This window comes from Euleptes europaea, chromosome 15 (genome assembly GCF_029931775.1).
Source record: "Euleptes europaea isolate rEulEur1 chromosome 15, rEulEur1.hap1, whole genome shotgun sequence".
Taxonomy (NCBI): Eukaryota; Metazoa; Chordata; class Lepidosauria; order Squamata; family Sphaerodactylidae; genus Euleptes; species Euleptes europaea.
Genome location: NC_079326.1, coordinates 43,117,410 through 43,138,606, shown reverse-complemented (window position 1 = coordinate 43,138,606; position 21,197 = coordinate 43,117,410). Strand labels below are relative to the sequence as shown.

General features: G+C 42.7%; 1 protein-coding gene across 1 annotated transcript in view; it reads left to right on the top strand.

The window, feature by feature from the left end:
* TTN (titin) overlaps positions 1-21,197 on the top strand; it is a 329,209-nt gene that overhangs the window by 217,999 nt on the left and 90,013 nt on the right. The window contains 28 exon segments of the mRNA XM_056861196.1: positions 31-218; positions 314-428; positions 1,322-1,606; positions 1,942-2,093; positions 2,230-2,377; positions 4,014-4,191; positions 4,287-4,408; positions 4,845-5,132; positions 5,223-5,519; positions 6,632-6,818; positions 8,175-8,290; positions 8,380-8,679; positions 9,463-9,762; positions 9,859-9,964; positions 12,111-12,307; positions 12,400-12,705; positions 12,804-13,082; positions 13,519-13,818; positions 14,293-14,595; positions 14,691-15,062; positions 15,156-15,458; positions 15,893-16,192; positions 16,293-16,589; positions 16,686-16,970; positions 17,050-17,343; positions 19,264-19,563; positions 19,727-20,035; positions 20,135-20,325. Coding sequence (XP_056717174.1) covers positions 31-218; positions 314-428; positions 1,322-1,606; positions 1,942-2,093; positions 2,230-2,377; positions 4,014-4,191; positions 4,287-4,408; positions 4,845-5,132; positions 5,223-5,519; positions 6,632-6,818; positions 8,175-8,290; positions 8,380-8,679; positions 9,463-9,762; positions 9,859-9,964; positions 12,111-12,307; positions 12,400-12,705; positions 12,804-13,082; positions 13,519-13,818; positions 14,293-14,595; positions 14,691-15,062; positions 15,156-15,458; positions 15,893-16,192; positions 16,293-16,589; positions 16,686-16,970; positions 17,050-17,343; positions 19,264-19,563; positions 19,727-20,035; positions 20,135-20,325 — 6,818 coding nt within the window.

Sequence of the window (21,197 nt, the reverse complement as noted above, 5' to 3'; positions counted from 1 at the left end):
ATTTAAATCATGCATATGACTGTTTTCCAGAAAAACCAAGCCCTCCCAATAACCTTGGCCACTCAGACCAAACAAAATCATCTGTGCAGCTCACATGGGAGCCTCCTTTGAAAGATGGAGGGAGCCCAGTATTGGGCTACATTATTGAAAGGTGTGAGGAGGGCACGGACAACTGGATCCGCTGCAATGCAAGACTTGCACCTGATCTTACTTATAAGGTAGGCTGTTTCGTTACAAAATAAAATCCTCAGTCAGTATTCTATTTTACTCAAGGTGGCTTTTATTATAAGCATTGTTACCTCTGTCTTTGTAGGTAACTGGATTGAAACCACTAGCCAGGTACTATTATAGGGTATCTGCAGAAAATGCTGCTGGTATTTCTGATCCAACTGAAGTTCTTGGACCACTGACTGCTGATGATGCTCATGGTAATTAGAATTCTGTTCTGGTCACATGATCAACTCTTTGAAAGACAAGGCTGTGTTTACGTTGAGTGTATCTGAGGCTGAGAGCCAGCGTGGTGTAGGGGTTAAGAGCGGTGGTTTGGAGCGGTGGACTCTAATCTGGAGAACCAGGTTTGATTCCCCACTCCTCCACATGAGCAGTGGATGCTAATCTGGTGAACCAGGTTAGGTTCCCCTCTTCTACACATGAAGCCAGTTGGGTAACCTTGAGCTTGTCACAGTTCTCTTCAAGCTCTCTCAGTCCTACCTACCTCACAGGGTGTCTGTTGTGGGGAGAGGAAGGGAAGGTGATCGTAAGCTGGTTTGATTCTTCCTTAAGTGGTAGAGAAAGTCAGCATATAAAAACCAACTCTTCTTCTTCTTAATATTCAGTATGAATAGCAACACTATAATGGATAGCCTTCATAAGTCACGGTTCATACCAGAATCCATTCCCAGTCTAAAGAGTAATGCATCCTTAGCCAGAAACCTGATCTACCAAAATGGAAGAAAAGTGTTAAAATTCCTCATCCGGCTCTACTATACATGTAAGATTTGTTCTAACAAAGTATCATTAAGAAAGGAGGCTACTCATCTGTCTTTTAGGCAAAGAGGTCCCTATTAAAAATGCATTACATTGAAATTACATTTGTACTTTAAAAGTACAAATGCATTTCTGTGTGGCGAACATATGAAAACCTTCCTACAGACCTTCCACAATGATTGTAGTATCAGGTTATAAAAAGTTGTCAAATGATCTGTTTTCCAATAATAAAAGATGCAATGATCATTTCGAGGGCAGGTGCAGTTTTATTGCTGTTGTAACAAAATTAAAGTTGGAAGCAACTGAAACGGCATAATTTATGCTTATTTTATAGTTGGACCTACAATGGATTTAAGTGGATTTAAAGATGGATTGGAAGTTATTGTACCAGAGCCACTCAGAATACGAGTTCCTATCACTGGCTATCCAAAACCCACTGCCACATGGTCGGTGGGTGACAAAGTTTTAGAGCCGGGCGACCGAGTGAAAATTGAAACTACCATAGCCTTTGCAGAACTGGTTATTGAACCAAGCGAACGTCCGGACAAAGGCATTTATACCCTGAAATTAGAAAACCCCGTGTCATCTGTATCAGGGGAAATAAATGTTAATGTCATTGGTGAGTAAATGAATATATCCTTATGTATTTTAATGTATATTTAGTCATAGAAAATAATGAATATTTTGTAAATGGATGAAGATTATAAATTCAGAAAGTATTCAGTGAGCTGCTTCTTGTTATAATTAATACCAAAAAATTAGCTTCTGAAGCACTGCCAGTTTATTGCAACGTTCATAAGATAAGGAAAATCAGATTTGTTTTGCATGGTGAAATCTCGTTATAGACATGAAGTATGATATGAAAGCCAGTAGATGCAACTATAAGACAAACCTTTTATTAAATAAATAAAAATAAAAGTGGTGACAACTAATATAATATGTAACCCTTCTTAGCTCGCCCAAGTGCACCAAGAGAGTTGAAAGTTCCAGAGATGTCTAGGAATTCAGTACAGTTAACATGGGAACCACCTGAAAATGATGGGGGAAGCCCATTAACTGGCTACGTCATTGAGAAACGTGAAGTGAGCCGCAAAACATGGACCAAAGTATGTTCTATTTTATTTAACAGAATGTGTGTTCGTTTTTGGCATGTTTTCATTGTCTTGCTGAAATTCACATGAAGTATTCTGTTGTTGTGAGGGAAGATAATCTGTTTTGACCTGGAGCTTCTGCTGTTTTCAGGTGGCTGATAATATCCTCGACCAAGAGTACACTGTACCAGACCTCACCCAAGGAAAAGAGTATTTGCTCAGGGTTTCAGCATGCAACAAATGTGGGCCAGGAGAACCTGCTTACATCGATGAACCTGTCAACATGTCAGCACCTGCGAGTGAGTTTTCTTAATTTTTAAATACCGTCAATGGTTTTAAACATCTAAGTAAAGGCTCCGTGTTGCAGCTTATTACTTTAAGATGAGCTGTACAAAACTGTCTTTGATCGAAAACCCTTTCTTCCCAGTAGGCAAGTCAGCTCATGTCATATTTCACATTTACATTCTACACCTGTTATTGTAAATCAACGTTAGCACTTCCCATGCAGGATTAAATCAGCCTTACCCAATTAGAGAGTTTTCCTGCAGAATTTTCTCATATAATTTGCCTTACCATATAGAATTTTTCGTATCTTTACGATTCAGCTGATGTTTTGATCCCTGACCATCTGATCCTGTAATAGTCTCATTTCACTTTTACATTCAGAGGAGATGATACATTAGTGCACTGCAGCAAAAATAAAAAACAAGTCCTGTGATTCCTTACAAATGGATTTGCACAGATACATACACACACACACACACACACACACACAAACACACAGGGTTGCTGACCTTTAGGTACTCGCTGGAGATCTCCTACTATTACAGCTGATCTCCAGCTGATAGAGATCAGTTCCCCTGGAGAAAATGGCTGCTTTGGCAATTGGACTCTATGGCATTGAAGTCCCTCCCCTCCTCAAACCCTACCCTCCTCAGGCTCTGCGCCAAAGACCTCCCGCCGGTTGTAAAGAGGGACCTGGCAACCCTACACACACACACTTGTGTGTGTGTGTGTGTGTGTGTGTGTGTACGTATATCCAAACATATATGGATATAGAGAAAAATGCTAACAGTGAAGTCAATAGAACATAATATTGAAGGGGTACAGACTCTGACGTTTCTACAGACAGGGCTGATGCTACCCTTAGGCTAACAATGCTAGGGCACAAACCTCAAAGGGGCGCAGAACTGACCTGTGGGGCAATTTATTTTAAAAAATTAGCAATTTCAAGTTTTGTGCTTTTATTTTTTCTACAAGGCATTTGTTTTTGAAAAGTGGTTTGCAATCGGGGGCGCAAGTAGTTAGCCTTGCCTATGGCGCAAAAAAGCGTGACACCGGCCCTGTCCGCAGACAATTCAGACGTATTCTAGAGAAACACCATGACCATTCAAGATGGCAATATTATTGCTATGGTAACTGCCTGTCACTAACTGAGAAGGCACCTCCTACAACCAATGAAGTGGACTCTAGCCCATAAAAGTATTTATCACAATAGGTCTGTTTATTTGTTTAAGGTGCCACAAGTCTCTTTTCTTTTATCCTTCTGTCATGATGGGCTTGCAGCCCCAACAAAGGGCTCTTTCCAGCATTGCATTTGACTCACTAGTGTGGCTCCAGTACGGCTTCTGTTCACACTGCAAAACTCCCTGGACCATGTGAGAGAAGGCCCATTTGGTTGTTCCTGATACCTGTGTCATCACTCTGGGGAATGGGTCAATGCTGGCACGGAAAGAAGATGCAGCACGGGCCCCTCCCATGTGTCTTCTTACACTGCCTTTGCTGCAAAGCAAAGAACTCCCCTATGGTGACTCCTTTTACAGCAAAGGCAATGCAAAAAAAGTAGGCAGAAATGTAGTAAAAAGCTGGAAAAGTTTCAGTTGTTGTAAGTTCTTATATGTTTTCTTCTTTCTCCCCCCCATCCCCTCCTTACAGCGGTGCCCGATCCACCCGAGAACGTTAAATGGAGAGATCCATCCTCAAAATCCATTTTCCTCACATGGGAACCACCCAAATACGATGGTGGCTCACGTATCAAAGGTTACATAGTTGAAAAATGCCAGCGTGGCACTGACAAGTGGGAGCCCTGTGGGGAACCAGTCATTGAAACCAAGTAAGATTTTGTTGTTGTAAATATTAGAAACGCTGTCTTTGAAATGAGTTACATTGAAATGACATTACACACTGAAACTTGTTTATGTATAACAGAATGGAAGTCACTAAGCTCAAGGAAGGGGAATGGTATGCTTATCGGGTGAAGGCGCTGAACAGGCAAGGAGCAAGCAAACCAAGCAAGCCAACAGATGAGATCCAAGCTGTGGACGCAATGGGTAATTTCTCCGGTTACATTGAAACTTCATTTGTATTCTTTAAAATATATGGTGGATCTGTAGAGGCTAGGAGCCCCGTGGCGCAGAGTGAGAAGCTGCAGTACTGCAGTCAAAAGCTCTGCTCACGACCTGAGTTCGATCCTGACAGAAGGTGGTTTCAGGTAGCCGGCTCAAGGTTGACTCAGCCTTCCATCCTTCCGAGGTCGGTAAAATGAGTGCCCAGCTTGCTGGGGGTAAAGAGAAGATGACTGGGGAATGCACTGGCAAACCACCCCGTAAACAAAGTCTGTCTAGTAAATGTCGGGATGTGACGTCACCCCATGGATCAGGAATAACCTGGTGCTTGCACAGGGAACTACCTTTACCTGTAGAGGCTGCATGGCACATCTAACGTATTATTTTACTCTCTAACTTATTATTCTCTCTCTCAAATCAGAGGCCCCAGAAATTTTCCTAGATGTGAAACTGCTAGCCGGAATCACCGTAAAAGCCGGGACTAAAATTGAACTGCCAGCGACCGTAACAGGAAAGCCTGAACCTCGGGTAACCTGGACAAAGGCTGATTACGTCCTGAGGCCTGACAAAAGAATCACCATTGAATCGAAACCTAACCATTCCACAGTCAACATTTCAGACAGCATGAGAAGCGACAGTGGCACCTACATTATCGAAGCTGTAAATTCCAGTGGTCGGGCAACCGCAGTTGTAGAAGTTAACGTCCTTGGTACGGCAGCCTTCTTTTCATACAAACAATTACCAGTGTTTTCTTAAATAAATGTTTGAAGAGGTTCAAACTCGTGTTATGTATCCACAGATAAGCCTGGGCCACCTGCTGCATTTGACGTATCAGAAATTACAAATGTATCTTGCCTTTTGACCTGGAATCCTCCTCGGGATGATGGGGGCTCCAAGATCACAAACTATGTTCTGGAGAAAAGGGCAACGGACAGCGAAATATGGCACAAGTTGTCATCAACTATTAAAGAGACAAACTTCAAGGCTACAAACCTCACGCCTCTTAAAGAGTACATCTTCAGAGTCAGTGCAGAAAACATGTATGGAGTTGGAGAGCCAGCCCTGTCCGACACTGTTATTGCCAAATATTCGTTTGGTAAGTTCATTCACTTGACAGAAAGGCCACTTGTCATATTAAGTGGCAATGCGCTGAAAATGGCTTCAGTGTGGCAGTTGCCACTGGCTGTGTAGTTTTGGAGGTGGCCACCACCTCATCCCATAGATCAGTCCTCCTTATATTATTTGTCTCCATGCTGTGGCTAGTAATGTGGAAATAACCTATATGACAGAATAGATACAGATAGTGAGTAGTCTGAATAGCTAGTGTAGTGGTTAGGAGTGGTGGACTCTAATCTGGAGAACCAGGTTTGATTCCCCACTCTTCCACATGAGCGGCGGACTCTTATCTGGTGAACCAGGTTCGATTCCCCACTTCTCCACATGAGTGGCAGACTCTAATCTAGTGAACTGGGTTGGTTTCCCCACTCCTCCACATGCAGCCAGCTGGGTGACCTTAGGCTAGTCACAGTTCTCTTAGAGCTCTCTCAGCCTCACCTACCTCACAAGGTGTCTGTTGTAAGGAGAGGAAGGGAAGGAGACTGTAAGCCAGTTTGAGTCTCCTTAAAAGGTAGAGAAAATCAGCATATAAAAACCAACTCTTCTTCAATCTGATCAGAGCTTGGAAGCTAAGCAGGGTCGGCCACTGTAAGTACTTGGATGGGTGACCACCAAGGAAGTTCAGGGTTGCTATGCAGAGGAAGGTAATGCTAATCTCTTGCCTTGAAAGCCCCATGATTCTGGGGTCACCATGAGTTGGTTCTGACTTGACAACACATAATTGCTATTATTACAGCTTACCAAGTGAGCCAGCATTTTGTAGCAGTTAGAGTGTCGAACTACTACCAAGTAGACATGTATTCAAATCCCCATTCTGCCATGATGTTCACTGGATGACCTTGGGGGCAGGGGACCATCTATGCCATCCTGGAGTCCTTGTAGGAAGAGTGGGCTAAAAATCAAAATGAGTAACTAAAAGAGGAGCAACAGTCAAAGAAAGGCAGCCCCCAAATAGAAACTACTTTATGAGAACTGGCACATTCCACAGACAAGAGGCTCTTTTACATTTGCGCAAAACAGCAAATAAGTGAGTATTAGTTTTCATTTATAAAATGTGTGAGTGTTAATTTTAATCTCTGCTTCATTGTTCAGATCCACCGGGGCCTCCAACTGGAGTTCAGCCTGTTGAGGTCACAAAAGATTCTGTAACATTATCGTGGACTGAACCAGATGAAGATGGCGGCAGCCCTATCACTGGTTACTGGGTTGAACGATATGACCCTGAGAGTGGTAAATGGGTACGATGCAATAAAATCCCAGTTAAAGATACAACATTCAAGTAAGTATAACTCTCTTCTTAGTTTGTAGATAGATCAGTAGACACCGAAGAAAATTAAATATTAAATATTTACATTAATAGACAATTTTCATATTGTCCTGATTCCACTTTATATCCCAGCGTTGCATAGGCTCATCAGAGCTTGGGAGATGAACAGGGTTGGCCATGGTCAGTACTTGGATGGGCGACCACCAAGGAAGAATGGGGTTGGTATGAACAGAAAGGCAATGGCAAACCATCTCTTGCCTGGAATGCCCTGTGGATGGTCACCATAAGGAAGTTGCAACTTGATTGCACATTCTTCTTGTTGTTCTACTTCATAGTCAGAATAAATAATAACTGGTGCCTTGTAATGGTGTAAACTAAGTAACTTACATCCCACCTGTTGGGTCCACAACTCCCATTGGGAATATCCGTTCCAAGCTCTAGGTATGAGTGTGTGTGTGTGTAAAGTCAAGATGTATAAAGTGCCATCAAGTCGCAACTGACTTATGGTGATCCCTTACGGGGTTTTCAAGGCAAGAGACTAACAGAGGTGGATTGCCAGTGCCTTCCTCTGCATAGCAACCCCAGTATTCCTTGGTGGTCTCCCATCCAAATACTAACCAGGCCTGACCCTGCTTAGCTTCCGAGATCTGACGAGATCAGACTGTACCCCTAAGCACAAATGCTGCGTGTAGAATAAAGTTACTGTGTCATCACCAGCACAGCAGCAGTAGTGGTTGCTGTTGAGTTGGTGGCATGGTCATGTCTTCTAAGGGTGATTCTGTGTCAGTGTAGCAGGTCATAGGATTAGGGGTTAGTATCAGAACTTTTCCAAAACCAGCTGCCTTTCAGTTGCTTCTACAAACTCAGTGTATTTCCCACAGCCTAGTGTTATATTTGCCAGTCTCCAAAATGGCACCTTTTATGTTCCACATATTAGTTCACACCATGACATAAAATTCCCTAACTTCCAACCCAACAAATAGGAGTCAGTCAAGGTAACCGGTAGGAATGCAACCTTCTATCCAGAAGACCTGAAGTCATATTTCCTCTCCCCTGCTGCCATAGCTGCTTGACCAGTGTCAATAGCAAACATAATCCCTTAAATGAATAATTTTAGTCACACACACACACACCCAGTGTGTGCATTAGATCCCTAACATACACAAGAAACCACTGCACTGGGCTGATAGACCAAGTGATGCTACATACATGGTCTATACAACTGTATTTCTCTTTATACATAGGGGGAGATATTAGCTAACATATATGGAAGCTAGCAACACTTGCATTGATGATATAAATGTCTGGTTTTAGTACATCTTGGTATTTCGGATTAAATATATATTTCATGCATCATCATTGTTTTAGGGTGAAAGGTCTTACAAACAAGAAGAAGTACAAGTTCCGTGTCTTAGCAGAGAATCTTGCTGGGCCAGGAAAACCAAGCAAAGAGACTGAGCCAATCTTGGTGAAGGATCCCATTGGTATGGAAAACACTTTTCATGGCTTAATTTAATATTATATCCAGGATATAATGATGACATTCCAATTTAAATTATCAATTTATGTCTAGATCCCCCATGGCCTCCTGGAAAGCCAACAGTGAAAGATGTCGGCAAGACCTCATGTTTCCTCCAGTGGACAAAGCCGGAACATGATGGCGGAGCCAAGATTGAGTCGTATGTCATTGAGTTGTTAAAGACAGGTACAGATGAGTGGGTGAGAGTGGCTGAGGGAATCCCCACAACTGAACACTTCCTCAAAGGACTAATGGAAAAACAAGAGTACTCTTTCCGCGTCAGAGCTGTGAACAAGGTTGGAGAGAGTGAACCCAGTGAACCCAGCGATCCTGTGCTATGCAAAGAGAGACTGAGTAAGTAACACTTCAGAACAGAACATTCGAGCCAGAGCAAATGTTTGGAATGCAAGGGAAGCATTAACATGTACTATTTGAATCATCATACTCTTTGAACCATTGTTTAAGAATGTCCTTTTTCTCCTCTTCCTTCATGGCATGGATCCAACTATGCAGTTCCTTCAACAGAGCAGCATTTCCATTTGTGGAAGATAGGATGGCAACTATTGCCAAATTCCTCCCACGGCAGATACCCACTTTGCCCGCAGTGCTGCTTCAGGGGGTCCACTGACCCTCTCCAGGAACAAAATTTGGGTGGGTGGCTCAGTGAAGTGTAGTAAGAACATAAGAAAGGCCATGCTGGATCAGACCAAGGCCCATCAAGTCCAGCAGTGTTGGCTCACAAAGTGGCCAACTGGGTGCCTCTAGGAAGCCCAAAAACAAGACGACTGCAGCAGCATTCTCCTGCCTGTGTTCTAATGCACCTAATATAATAGGTGTGCTCATCTGCTCCTGGGGAGAATAGGTATGCATCATGACCAGTATCCATTTTAACTAGTAGCCATTAATACCTTTCTCCTCCATGAACTAGTAGCCATGAATACCCTTCTCCTCCACTCCCCTCTTAAAGCCTTCCAAGGTGGCAGCAATCACCACATCCTGGGGCAGGGGGTTCCACAATTTAGTAGTAGGAGGAAGCAGGGAAATCCCATTCTGCTGACTCTGTGGATGGTTGAATGCATGTCAATAATCTGTAAAGTTCCAATTAGCTACAGGTATTTTCATTTAATATTCTTACAGATCCACCTTCACCACCTCGTTGGCTTGAGGTCATTAATATCACCAAAAACACTGCAGACCTTAAATGGACACCACCAGAACGAGATGGCGGCTCCCCTATTACAAATTACATTGTGGAAAAGAGAGATGTACGGCGGAAAGGCTGGCAAACGGTAGACACCACCGTAAAGGACACCAAATATACAGTGACACCGCTGACAGAAGGCTCTCTGTATGTGTTCCGTGTGGCGGCAGAAAATGCAGTAGGGCAGAGTGACTACTGCGAAATTGAGGACTCTGTCCTTGCTAAAGATACTTTCAGTAAGTTGTCTGTGTACGTGTTCAGAATGTGGTGTCAGCAAACTAGATTGGTAGTTTTCAGATTTTAATTTTTCTAATGTCAATATTTTTTTCCAGCTACGCCTGGAGCGCCATATGCACTTACACCAGTTGAAGTGACTAAGAGACACGTTGACCTAAAATGGCAGCCACCTAAGAATGATGGTGGCAGACCAATTCTAAGGTAGTAATAATGGTAGTGGTGGTCGTTGTTGGTGGTGGTGGTTGGTGATAATTGTAATAATAATAGAGCTTGTGTGTATGTGTTATACACATTATTTTTTGAAATGTGTTTTGACTTGTGCTAGATGACTAGCAGCCCTAACAGCCCAAACTAGCCTGATCTAATCAGAGTTCAGAAGCTAAGCAGGGTCAGTACTTGGATGAGAGACCAGCAAAGAACCCTGGTGTTGTTATGCAGAGGAAGGCGATGGCTCATCTCTTGCCTCTGCTCATCTCTTGCCTTGAAATCCCCATCAGGAGGAACCTCATGGGGTCGCTGAGTCAGTTGTGACTGCACAGTGCACTTTACCCTGAGATGACTAAAAGCAGTGTATGAGGGTAAAGAACATAAAATTTGAACAATCTACAAATAAAAGCAGAACATTGATATATAATTACAAAAGTACTGCTTTGGCTATTTTACAGAGGACTAAACCATGTATTTGGTGTGGTAGTATGAATGAGGATATTGAAATAAGCTGTAATATAGAAATTCGGTTACATATGTTTTTAAGTTTACATATATACAATATATTGTATTTTAAATTACGAAGATTGCTGTATGTTTTTGTTAGATTTTTCTGTTGTTTATTTTATTGAAATAATAATAATAAAACTAAAAATAAAGTACTGCTTTGAGGAACAAGGACAAGCAGTGTAGAAATGTGGTGCATAAATTTAACTAGAAACCTAGAGCAAGAGAAATTGTTGAGAAAGGGAGTGTGCAATGCAGGGTCTGAAACCAGTAGACTTTTGAATCACAGAGAATAAAAATACGTGTGGTAAGAATTATTTTTATCTGTTTGAGAAGATGAACCAAATAATTACAGAAATTTTGCTCCCCTACCCATGCCTGTGGGCAGGGGAGCTCTGCTCATGTCCCTTCAGAGGAAGGGGAAACATATGCCATGAGCTGTTAACTGATAAGGGTGTGTGGATTCCTCTATAAAACAGGGCCCCACCACTAGGGTTGCCAGGTCCCTCTTTGCCACAGGCAGGAGATTTTTGGGGCGGAGCCTGAGGAGGACGGGGTTTGAGGAGGGGAGGGACTTCAATGCCATAGAGTTCAATTGCCAAAGCGGCCATTTTTTTCCAGGCGATCTGATCTCTATCAGCTGGAGATCAGTTGAATTAGCAGGAGATCTCCTGCTACTACCTGGCAGTTGGCAACCCTACCCCACACCTAGTTTCAGAGGTTCACTGATGCAGATGATGAGCTGGATTTTGGGGGAAGCGAAGTCATCATGGTTGGCTAATATGGCATGATTTCTCTTTCACCATCGTATTTAATTGGCCGGGGCATAATAGTTGGAAAGATTTGAAAAGCAAGTTGCCAAATTACTTTTGTTGCTGCAAATCAGCTGCTAATAAAGTTATCCTCATGTCTTCATTGTAGGGTATGAGAGGGCAATTAACACTTGTGCAATGCTTGTGAAACTAAGAGCAAACCCCAATCGGTCTCCTGAACTGAGCAATGTGCACATTCCTCTCCTCTACAAGTGCAACTGTCTATACTGTTTAACTGCTGATGAAGCAGCACACATGGGGGAAGGAAGGATACCTTTATTATATAATTTAAATGACATGTGCCTGGTCATGCAGCCTTAAGTGACTTTAAGTCTTTGGAAGAGGGGGCAGAAATTTCCATTAGAATCATAGAATCATAGAGTTGGAAGGGGTCCTACAGGCCATCTAGTCCAACCCCCTGCTTAATGCAGGATCAGCCTACAGCATCCCTGACAAGTTCTTGTCCAGCCTCTGCTTAAAGACTGCCAGTGAGGGGGAGCTCACCACTTCCCTAGGTAGCTGATTTCACTACTGATTCCTCCCTGCCTCTGGAGGCTTTTCCTGTGGTTCCACTGACCCCAAGGAACAAAATTATTGGGACGCTCATCAGGCTACAGTAGTAGGGGGGAAATGGGAAAGCCTTACTCTAGAAAGTACATGGATAGTTGGATCCACCCCAATATATACAGCTTATGTTTTGTTACGTAAATTATTGATTTGCTTTATTCCAACTTTATTCTCTTTAATCAGTTTTGTTCTTTTTAATCAATGTTGCTGTAAGGTGGTTTGCATACTCCTTATAACACCTCTTCTTGCTACAGATATGTTATTGAAAAGAAGGAAAAGCTGGGCACGCGCTGGGTTAAAGCTGGCAAAACAGCTGGACCTGACTGTCAGTACAGAGTAACCGATGTCATTGAAGGCACAGAAGTGCAGTTCCAAGTCCGTGCTGAAAATGAGGCTGGTTGTGGTCATCCTAGTGAACCAACTGATATCCTTGCAATTGAAGATCCAACAAGTGAGTTACAGAGCTAAATTTAATGGATGAATGAAATGTTGGGTCATGTTATTCAGAACAGGAAATGACATTCATCTTTTCTGTTGTATCAGGCCCTCCTTCACCTCCTCTGGACTTACATGTGACAGATGCAAGCAGAAAGCACATTTCAATTTCATGGAAACCACCAGAGAAAAATGGTGGTAGTCCTATAATTGGATACAATATTGAACTTTGTGAAGCTGGGACAGAAAAATGGATGCGAGTAAATTCTCGACCGATTAAAGATTTGAAATACAAAGCGGAAGAAGGCATTGTTCCTGACAAGGAATATGTCCTGAGAGTCAGAGCAGTCAACGCTATAGGAGCTAGCGATCCATCCGATATATCAGAAAATGTCGTGGCAAAAGATCCAGATTGTGAGTATTTTACTGTTTAAAGCGATCATAAACTAAACAATGATGGGCAAATGACCTTGACAACCTGACTGAAATTTTGTTTCTGGACTTTCTTACAGGTAATCCAACTGTCGATCTAAAGACTCAAGACCTTATTGTTGTTGAAGGTGAGAAGTTAAGTATCCCTGCTCCCTTCAGAGCTGTTCCAACTCCAAGCATTTCATGGCACAAAGACGGGAAGGAGCTTAAAGTAGGCGACAGGACAACAATGAAGAGTGACTACACCTCTGCCTTGCTGGAAGTCACTAATGCTGTGCACGCCGATGCTGGGGTTTATACAATCACCTTGGAGAACAAATTGGGTTCGACGACTGGTTCAGTCAATGTCAAAGTAATAGGTAATTTGTCTTTCTATATTAGGAGACTTACTAATTACGCTTATGATGGGGAGCAGGTGGCAAGATCTTTGTTTCTTGGCTATTTAAGCTCAAGACTTTGGTCAAAGGAGCTAGTAAATAAATGGAAATGGTTTCTTGGCTACTTGATAGATACATAACTTATGACGAGATATGTAATGGATATCCCAGTTACAATAATAGCAAACTAATCATTTGAATGTGGAAATGATTATTATCAGCTAGTGTTTGGAACTGTTGATTTTATACACATTGCATGATTATTGTTCATGTTGGGGATGGGTGGAAATTAACTCCCTCCCCAAATTGCACAGGCAAAAGCTTCCACTTGGATCCGATACAATATTTCTATTAACACGTGCTTTATCGTTGATTTCTTAATTAAATACTATGTGCTTACGTATGGTTCTTCACACAGGCCTGCCTGGACCGTGCAAGAGTATTAAGGCAAGTGAAGTGACTAAAAACTCATGCAAAGTGACCTGGGAACCACCTGAATTTGATGGCAACACTCCCATATTGCATTATGTACTGGAACGGAGAGAAGCTGGTAGGAGAACATATACACCAGTGATGTCTGGTGAGAACAAGTTGGCCTGGAATGTAAAGGATCTTATACCCAATGGTGAATACTACTTCCGTGTTAAAGCTGTCAATAAAATTGGAGGAGGTGAATACCTTGAACTGAGAAATCCAGTGATTGCAGAAGATCCAAAGCGTAAGTTTTCACATCGCTATTTTATTTATTTATTTGATTGATTGATTTTTATCCCGCTCATCACTAAGTTGGGCTCATAGCAGCTAACAATATTCTTAATCATTAAATAAACAAACGTAGAAGCAGTATAACCAATATAAACTATAAAACCGGAATTTAACAATACATCTAAAAATACATCTAAAATACTTAAAAAGATGGTGCCCTCATTTTTACCTTAACAAAGGGCACAGCAGCAGCAACGATCAGATGTAATAGTGCAAAGGGAAAGCGCAGAAATGCCCACCAGGGGGTCATTTCCTGAAAGGGTCCAGCAGGGGGGGCAACTGATATACAACCGTCACTGCCCTCTACCATAAGACCAGTGGAACATCTCCATCTTACAGGCTCTGTGGAACTAGGCTAACTTAGAGTGGTCAGTAGCTTCTCCACGCCTTTTGTTTATATGTTGTCTTTTTAATTTTCAACTTGCAGAGCGTCCAGACCCTCCTGTTGACCCTGAAGTTCACAATCCAACATCCAAGTCAGCAACGTTGACATGGAAGCCACCATTGTATGATGGAGGAACCAAAATTATGGGCTATGTTCTAGAGAAGATTGCTAAGGGAGATGACAAGTGGGAGAGGTGCAATGACTTTTTGGTTCCTGTGTTGACCTACACTGTGAAAGGTCTTGAAGAAGGCAAAGAATATCAGTTCCGTGTTCGTGCAGAGAATGCTGCAGGTGTCAGTGAACCTTCTCGGGCTACTCCTCCGGTGAAAGCAATGGATCCCATTGGTACGTTTTCTTTATGATTTTCTCCTGCCAATGATTTTTTAATAAGGGCTGTTATTCTTTCAAATGCAACATAACACTACATTTTGTTATTACAGAGGCTCCAAAAGTCTACCTCAGCGCTAGTCTACAGGGTGGACTTGAGGTGAAGCAAGGTTCTGAGATTCCACTTGAAGCACATGTTTCTGGATCGCCATACCCAGCTATCGCTTGGTTATGGAATGATGAAATTATCAAACCAGAAGAAATTAAGAAGAGAGTCACCAAAATTACTAGGAGAAAGAAAGATGAAGTTGAAGATGAGCCTTTCCACTTGTCACTGACAGAACGTTTGAACATTGACAACAGCACACAAGGGGTGTCTTTGCTGGCAGTTCGGGACTCACTCCGAGCAGACCATGGCACCTTTACAATCCACGTTCAAAATGATCATGGTGTTGCCAAAGCTTCCTGTGAAGTCAACGTGTTAGGTACGCATGAAGACACATTAGGTATTTTTCTTCAAAATCTAAGACATGAGACGTTGAGAGCAGTGCTCATCATTCTTTTCATTTTAAATACAGATGTACCTGGACCTCCAGTCAACTTTGTTTTCGAAGAAGTCCGGAAAACTTCCATTTCATGCAAGTGGGAGCCTCCTCTTGACGATGGCGGAAGTGATATATTGAACTACGTCCTGGAAAGGAAAGACAACTCAAAAGCTGAAATCGGTTGGGTCAGCATCACTTCGACACTGAGGCATTGCAAATATAATGTGCCCAAACTGATTGAAGGGAAAGAATACCTATTCCGTGTGAAAGCCGAGAACAGAGTTGGGGTTGGACCGCCATGTATTTCAAAACCTGTGGTAGCTCAAGATCCATTCAGTAAGTGTGGTTCTGCATATATACTTTAAAATGATCTTACACTGCTTTAATTTTAAAAATATAAGTCTGTAGATAAACCCAAATTAAAAAAAAACCTTGAGGAAACATACAATGGGTTACAACCCATTGTTAGATTTGAGTGCAACTCATTCGAAAACATAATGGCTAAGGGTCTAATTAGAGGAGATGTTAAATGCAAGTTGAACTGGGGAAAACCTAAACCTAACTCTCTTTTAACGTGTGACCGCACTCACTTCAAAATAGTGTATGAGGGGAAATAGGCCCCAGACCACATGTGCAGTGGAAACAGTGGTTTCATTGTCCTCTCCCGTTTTCTGCTTTTTTGCTTATTCCGCTGGGGAAAACATACATACACTTGATGTGTGAAGTCTGGAATGACCGGCTAAAAATGTGCGTGTCTTTTTTTTAAATAGCTCCTCCTGATGCACCTGATAAACCTGAAGTACATGAACCAAGCAGCAGCAGTATGTTGGTTAAATGGAATGAACCCAAAGACAACGGTAGCCCCATTTTGGGATACTGGATTGAAAAACGTGAAATCAAGGGAACTCACTGGGCTCGTGTGAACAAGGAGCTTATAAATGCCCTGGAAACAAGAGTTGAAGGACTTTTGGAAGGACTAACTTATATTTTCAGAGTCTGTGCTGAAAATGCAGCTGGCCCTGGCAAATTCAGCCCCCCATCAGATCCTAAAATTGCACAAGACCCAATATGTAAGTTTAATCAGCAGCATTGCCTGATGAGTGTGACTAGGGTAGTTTTAAACCTCTATTAATTTTGATTTACTCTCCCCCCTTTTTTTCTTTTTTTAAGTGCCTCCTGGTCCACCTGTTCCAAGAGTTCTTGACACAAGTGCGACATCTATTGATCTAGAATGGGATCCTCCACTATACAATGGAGGTAGTGACATCACTGGATACTTTGTTTACAAGCAACTGGTGGGCACCAATGAATGGTCACGCTGCATGGATAAGGCTGTTAAGGTTCGAAGTTATATAGTTAAAGGAATTAGGGAAGGTGCTGATTACAGACTTCGTGTTACCGCTGTTAACCTGGCTGGGGAAGGACCTCCTGGACAAACAGAACCTGTCACTGTTGCAGAACCTCAAGGTACTGAAATTATGTAAAATTGAAAATAAAGCCTAATGTGAAATAGACCACAGGATCATAAACTGATGAGTTCTCTCTCTCTCTTTTTGTGTACAGAGCCCCCCACCGTTGAACTGGATATTTCTGTCAAAGCAGGTATTCAAATATTGGCAGGTCAAACACTGAAAATTCCTGCTATCGTCACTGGACGCCCTGCACCGACAATCGTCTGGACTTTAGAGGATGGGGAAATTGACAAAGAACGGGTTGTGATTGAAAATGTGGGCACCTCATCTGAACTGTCTATCAAGAACGCGCTCAGAAAAGATCATGGAAGATACGTGATTACAGCAACCAATGAGAGTGGTTCAAAATTTGCAGCAACTAGGGCAGAAATATTCGGTAAGAAGAACCACAAGCAGCAAAACGAATAGATAAGATGTTTGTGCTTTTCGGTTATGTGTCATATCTTCTTTTTCAGATGTGCCCGGACCAGTGACTGACCTACACCCTGTAGTGGTGAATAGGAAAATGTGTCTACTTAATTGGGATGATCCGAAAGATGACGGAGGAAGTGAGATCATAGGCTTCCTTGTAGAAAGAAAAGATGCCAAAATGCACACATGGAGACTAGCTGTAGACACGGACAGATCTAAGTGTGATATCACAGGTCTCGTCGAAGGACAAGAGTACAAGTTTCGCGTATTCGCCAAGAACAAGTTTGGCTGTGGTCCACCTGTTGAACTGGGACCTATCCTTGCTGTTGACCCCAAAGGTAAAGTTGTTAGGTTGATATTAAATGATCATAGCACTTTGGAGAGAGGATCTTTCAGCCACCTTTTGTGCCTTTGTATGACAGAAAGGATATACTTCTTCTAAATTAATGCCATTGATTCCCTGTGCCTGATACCCGCAAGCCAGCCTTGGAACTGTGATGATGGCTAGCAGTTATAATGACTGAGGTCAGATGCAGCACAGGTGGCATGGCCCAAAAAGAGGCAGAAAAAAACAGTATGAGCCAGTGTGGTGTAGTAGTTAAGAGCGGTGGACTCTAATCTGGAGAGCCGGGTTTGATTCCCCACTCCTCCACATGAGCAGCGGACCCTAATTTGGTGAACTGGGTTGATGTGAACTGGGAACTGTGATGATGGCTAGCAGTCATAATGACTGAGGTCAGGTGCAGCGCAGGTGAACTGGGAACTGTGATGATGGCTAACAGTCAAAATGACTGAGGTCAGATGCAGCACAGATGGCATGGCCCAAAAAGAGGCAGAAAAAAACAGTATGAGCCTGTGTGGTGTAGTGGTTAAGAGCGGTGGACTCTAATCTGGAGAGCCGGGTTTGATTCCCCACTCCTCCACATGAGCAGCGGACCCTAATTTGGTGAACTGGGTTGATGGGTTCTGGGAACAGGAAACTGGGTTCTGACACATGAAGCCAGCTGGGTAACCTTGGGCTAGTCACAGTTCTCTCAGAACTCTCTCAGCCCCATCTACCTCACAAGATGTCTATTGTGGGGAGAGGAAGGGAAGGAGATTGTAAGCCTGTTTATTTCTCCTTAAAAGGTAGAGAAAATAGGCATATAAAAACCAACTCTTCTTCATGTACACAGTAGTATTATACTGAACTCTGAGGTATCTTCAGGTGGGTAGTTGTGTTTCTCTGCAGTATAAGAACAAGATTGGACTCCAGTAGTTCCTTAAAGACCAACAAGATTTCTAGGTTATAAGCTTTTGAGAGTAGTAGAAAAGGGCAAGAGTCTAGTAGCACCTTAAAGACTAACAAAAATATTTTCTGGTGGGGTATAAGCTTTCGTGAGCCACAGCTCACTTCTTCAGATACCAAGAAGTGGTATCTTTTGTGAGCCACAGCTCACCTCTTCAGATACCAAGAAGGTATCTGAAGAAGTGAGCTGTGGCTCATGAAAGCTCATACCCTACCAGAAAATATTTTTGTTAGTCTTTAAGGTGCTACTGGACTCTTGCCATTTTCTACTACTACAGACAGACTAACACGGCTACCCACTGTGAATTAAGCTTTTGAGAGAAAGAAGGGAGCTTTGACTCTCCAAAGCTTCACACAAAAGAGAAGGATGCGCCAGCAACTGCAGCAGCACACTACACAGGGCCTAGGGGATGTCCAAAGCTGTAAGATGATCAGAAGTTTCAGATGAACATAATGTACATGAGGTTATGAAGGCATAGACCTGCATGACTATAGGGAGGGTATAGTGGCCATCAGTAATCAGAATGGGCTGATAATGGAGATTCTGACAATGGAGGTTGCAAACTATTATCATGCAAGTAAAGGCAAAGATTAACTGCTGAAACGATGCTTCTCCTTTTGCAGAGAATATACATGGGAAATTCAAGTTGTTTTGTGACAGCTCTGAAAATAGATGTTAGAATTAGCACAATACTTTTCTACTGAGATGGGTATTTCATGTTAAGAGGGGAAGAAACAGAGTGATTACAAAACCGCAGGACGTTTTCTGTGGGGGAGGGGATATTAAATGATCATAATTAACTTAAATGCCCTGAGCCTGTCGGATAGGGTAGGATTTATAAACCCATATAGATAAAATAACAATTTGGCATTGTTGCCTTTTTCATCTGTGCAATTTCTGAATGATCATTGAAAAATGTAATTGTCCAGGAATGTTTGTGTCACTTTAAGGCTTTTCTCGTCACAACAGGTCCTCCAACATCACCTGAAAGGTTCATGTACACCGAGAGAACAAAGTCGAGTGTCACGCTTGACTGGAAGCCTCCCCGCAATGACGGGGGCAGCCCCATCATTGGCTACATTGTTGACAAGAGAAGACACGACGCGACCGAATTTGAAAGGGTCAATAAGAGACTCTGCCCAACCACATCACTCCTTGTTGATAATCTCGCCGAGCTGCATATGTATGAGTTCCGTGTCAGGGCAGTCAATGATATTGGAGAAAGTGAACCATCCCTGCCACTTAATGTCGTTATCCAGGATGACGAAGGTGAGGGGTTGTTAACAGAAAAGCATCCGATTGTTTTTCGTAACTCTGGAAATTCGGTTATACTAATTTTGACAGCGAATTGTAAATTGCTTCTCTGCTAATTGCTTCTGTACTTTTTGAGAATACATTTTTAATTGCTTCTCTACTAATTTTCTTTTTTCAGAGCCCCCCACGGTGACATTACGTTTGTCTGTTAGGGGCGACACCATCAAAGTAATGGCAGGGAAGCCAGTTAACATGCCAGCAGATGTGACCGGTCTTCCACTACCAAAGATTGAATGGTCCAAAAATGAGGTTGTTATTGATAAAACGTCAGATGCGCTTAAAATAACCAAAAAGGAAGTATCTAGAACTGAGGCAAAAACAGAACTCAGCTTGCCTGTAGCCGCTAGAAGTGACACTGGCACTTACACAGTTACAGCTTCCAATCGTCTTGGTACAGCGTACCGCAACGTTAATCTGGACGTATATGGTGAGTCTGTGGTTTACTTTATGAATCACCACAGAAGTGAATCGTTTTGGTTTGTTTTTGCTTCCATCCTCATATTATGTTGACACTGGTTTTATTTAGATCGTCCTTCTCCACCGAGAAACCTTGTGGTTTCTGACATTAAAGCGGAATCTTGCCAACTGACTTGGGATGCTCCCCTTGATAACGGCGGCAGTGAAATTACACACTACATTATTGACAAACGTGATGCAAGCAGGAAGAAATCTGACTGGGAGGAAGTATCCAGCACTGCTGTTGACAGGCGATTTGGGGTAAAATTTCCATGTGTTCCCCCCCCCCCAGTTTAAAATTGCATGGTTTTCAGTGAATAGTTTTTATTTAGTTAGTTACTTATACCTCACTTTTCTCCCCAATGGGATATGAAAGCAGCTTATAACTTTATCCTCCCCACCCCTCCATTTTATTGTTACAACAACAACCCCATGCAGTGAGTTGGGCTGAGAGAGTGACTGGCCAAAGGTCACCTTGCAAGCTTCCGTGGCAGAGAGGGGATTCAAACCTGGGTCTCCCAGATCATAGTCTGACATTCTAACCGCTACACCACCAAATGATATCATTAACTCTCCAAAGGCATGCCCTGGTAACATCTAGATTAGATTACTGCAATGCACATTACGTGGGGCTGCCCTTGAAGACTGTCTGGAAGCTACAGTTGGTACACCATGCTGCAGCCAGAGCATTGAGTGGAGCAGGTCATAGGGACCATACCACTCCAGTCTTTTTCCATCTGCACTGGCTTCCAGTGTGCTTCCATGCTCAGGTCAAGGTGCTGGTTTTGACCTTTAAAGCCCTGTATGGCCTAGGACCAACATACCTTAAGGACCACCTTCTCCTATATGAACCTACCCACTTAGAGGCGCTGCTTCGGTGGCCCCCACTATCTAAAGATAGATGGGTGGCAACCCAAGAAAGAGCCTTCTCCATCGTGGCACCAAAACTTTTGAACTCCCCCCGCCCCCAGGGAGATTCAGCTGTCTTCCTCTATTGATGTCTTTTGCCAGCAGGTGAAGACTTTTTTGGTTCTTGTAGGTTATCCGGGCTGTGTGGCCGTGACCTTGGTATTTTCTTTCCTGACGTTTCACCAGCAGCTGTGGCAGGCATCTTCAGAGGAGTAACACTGAAG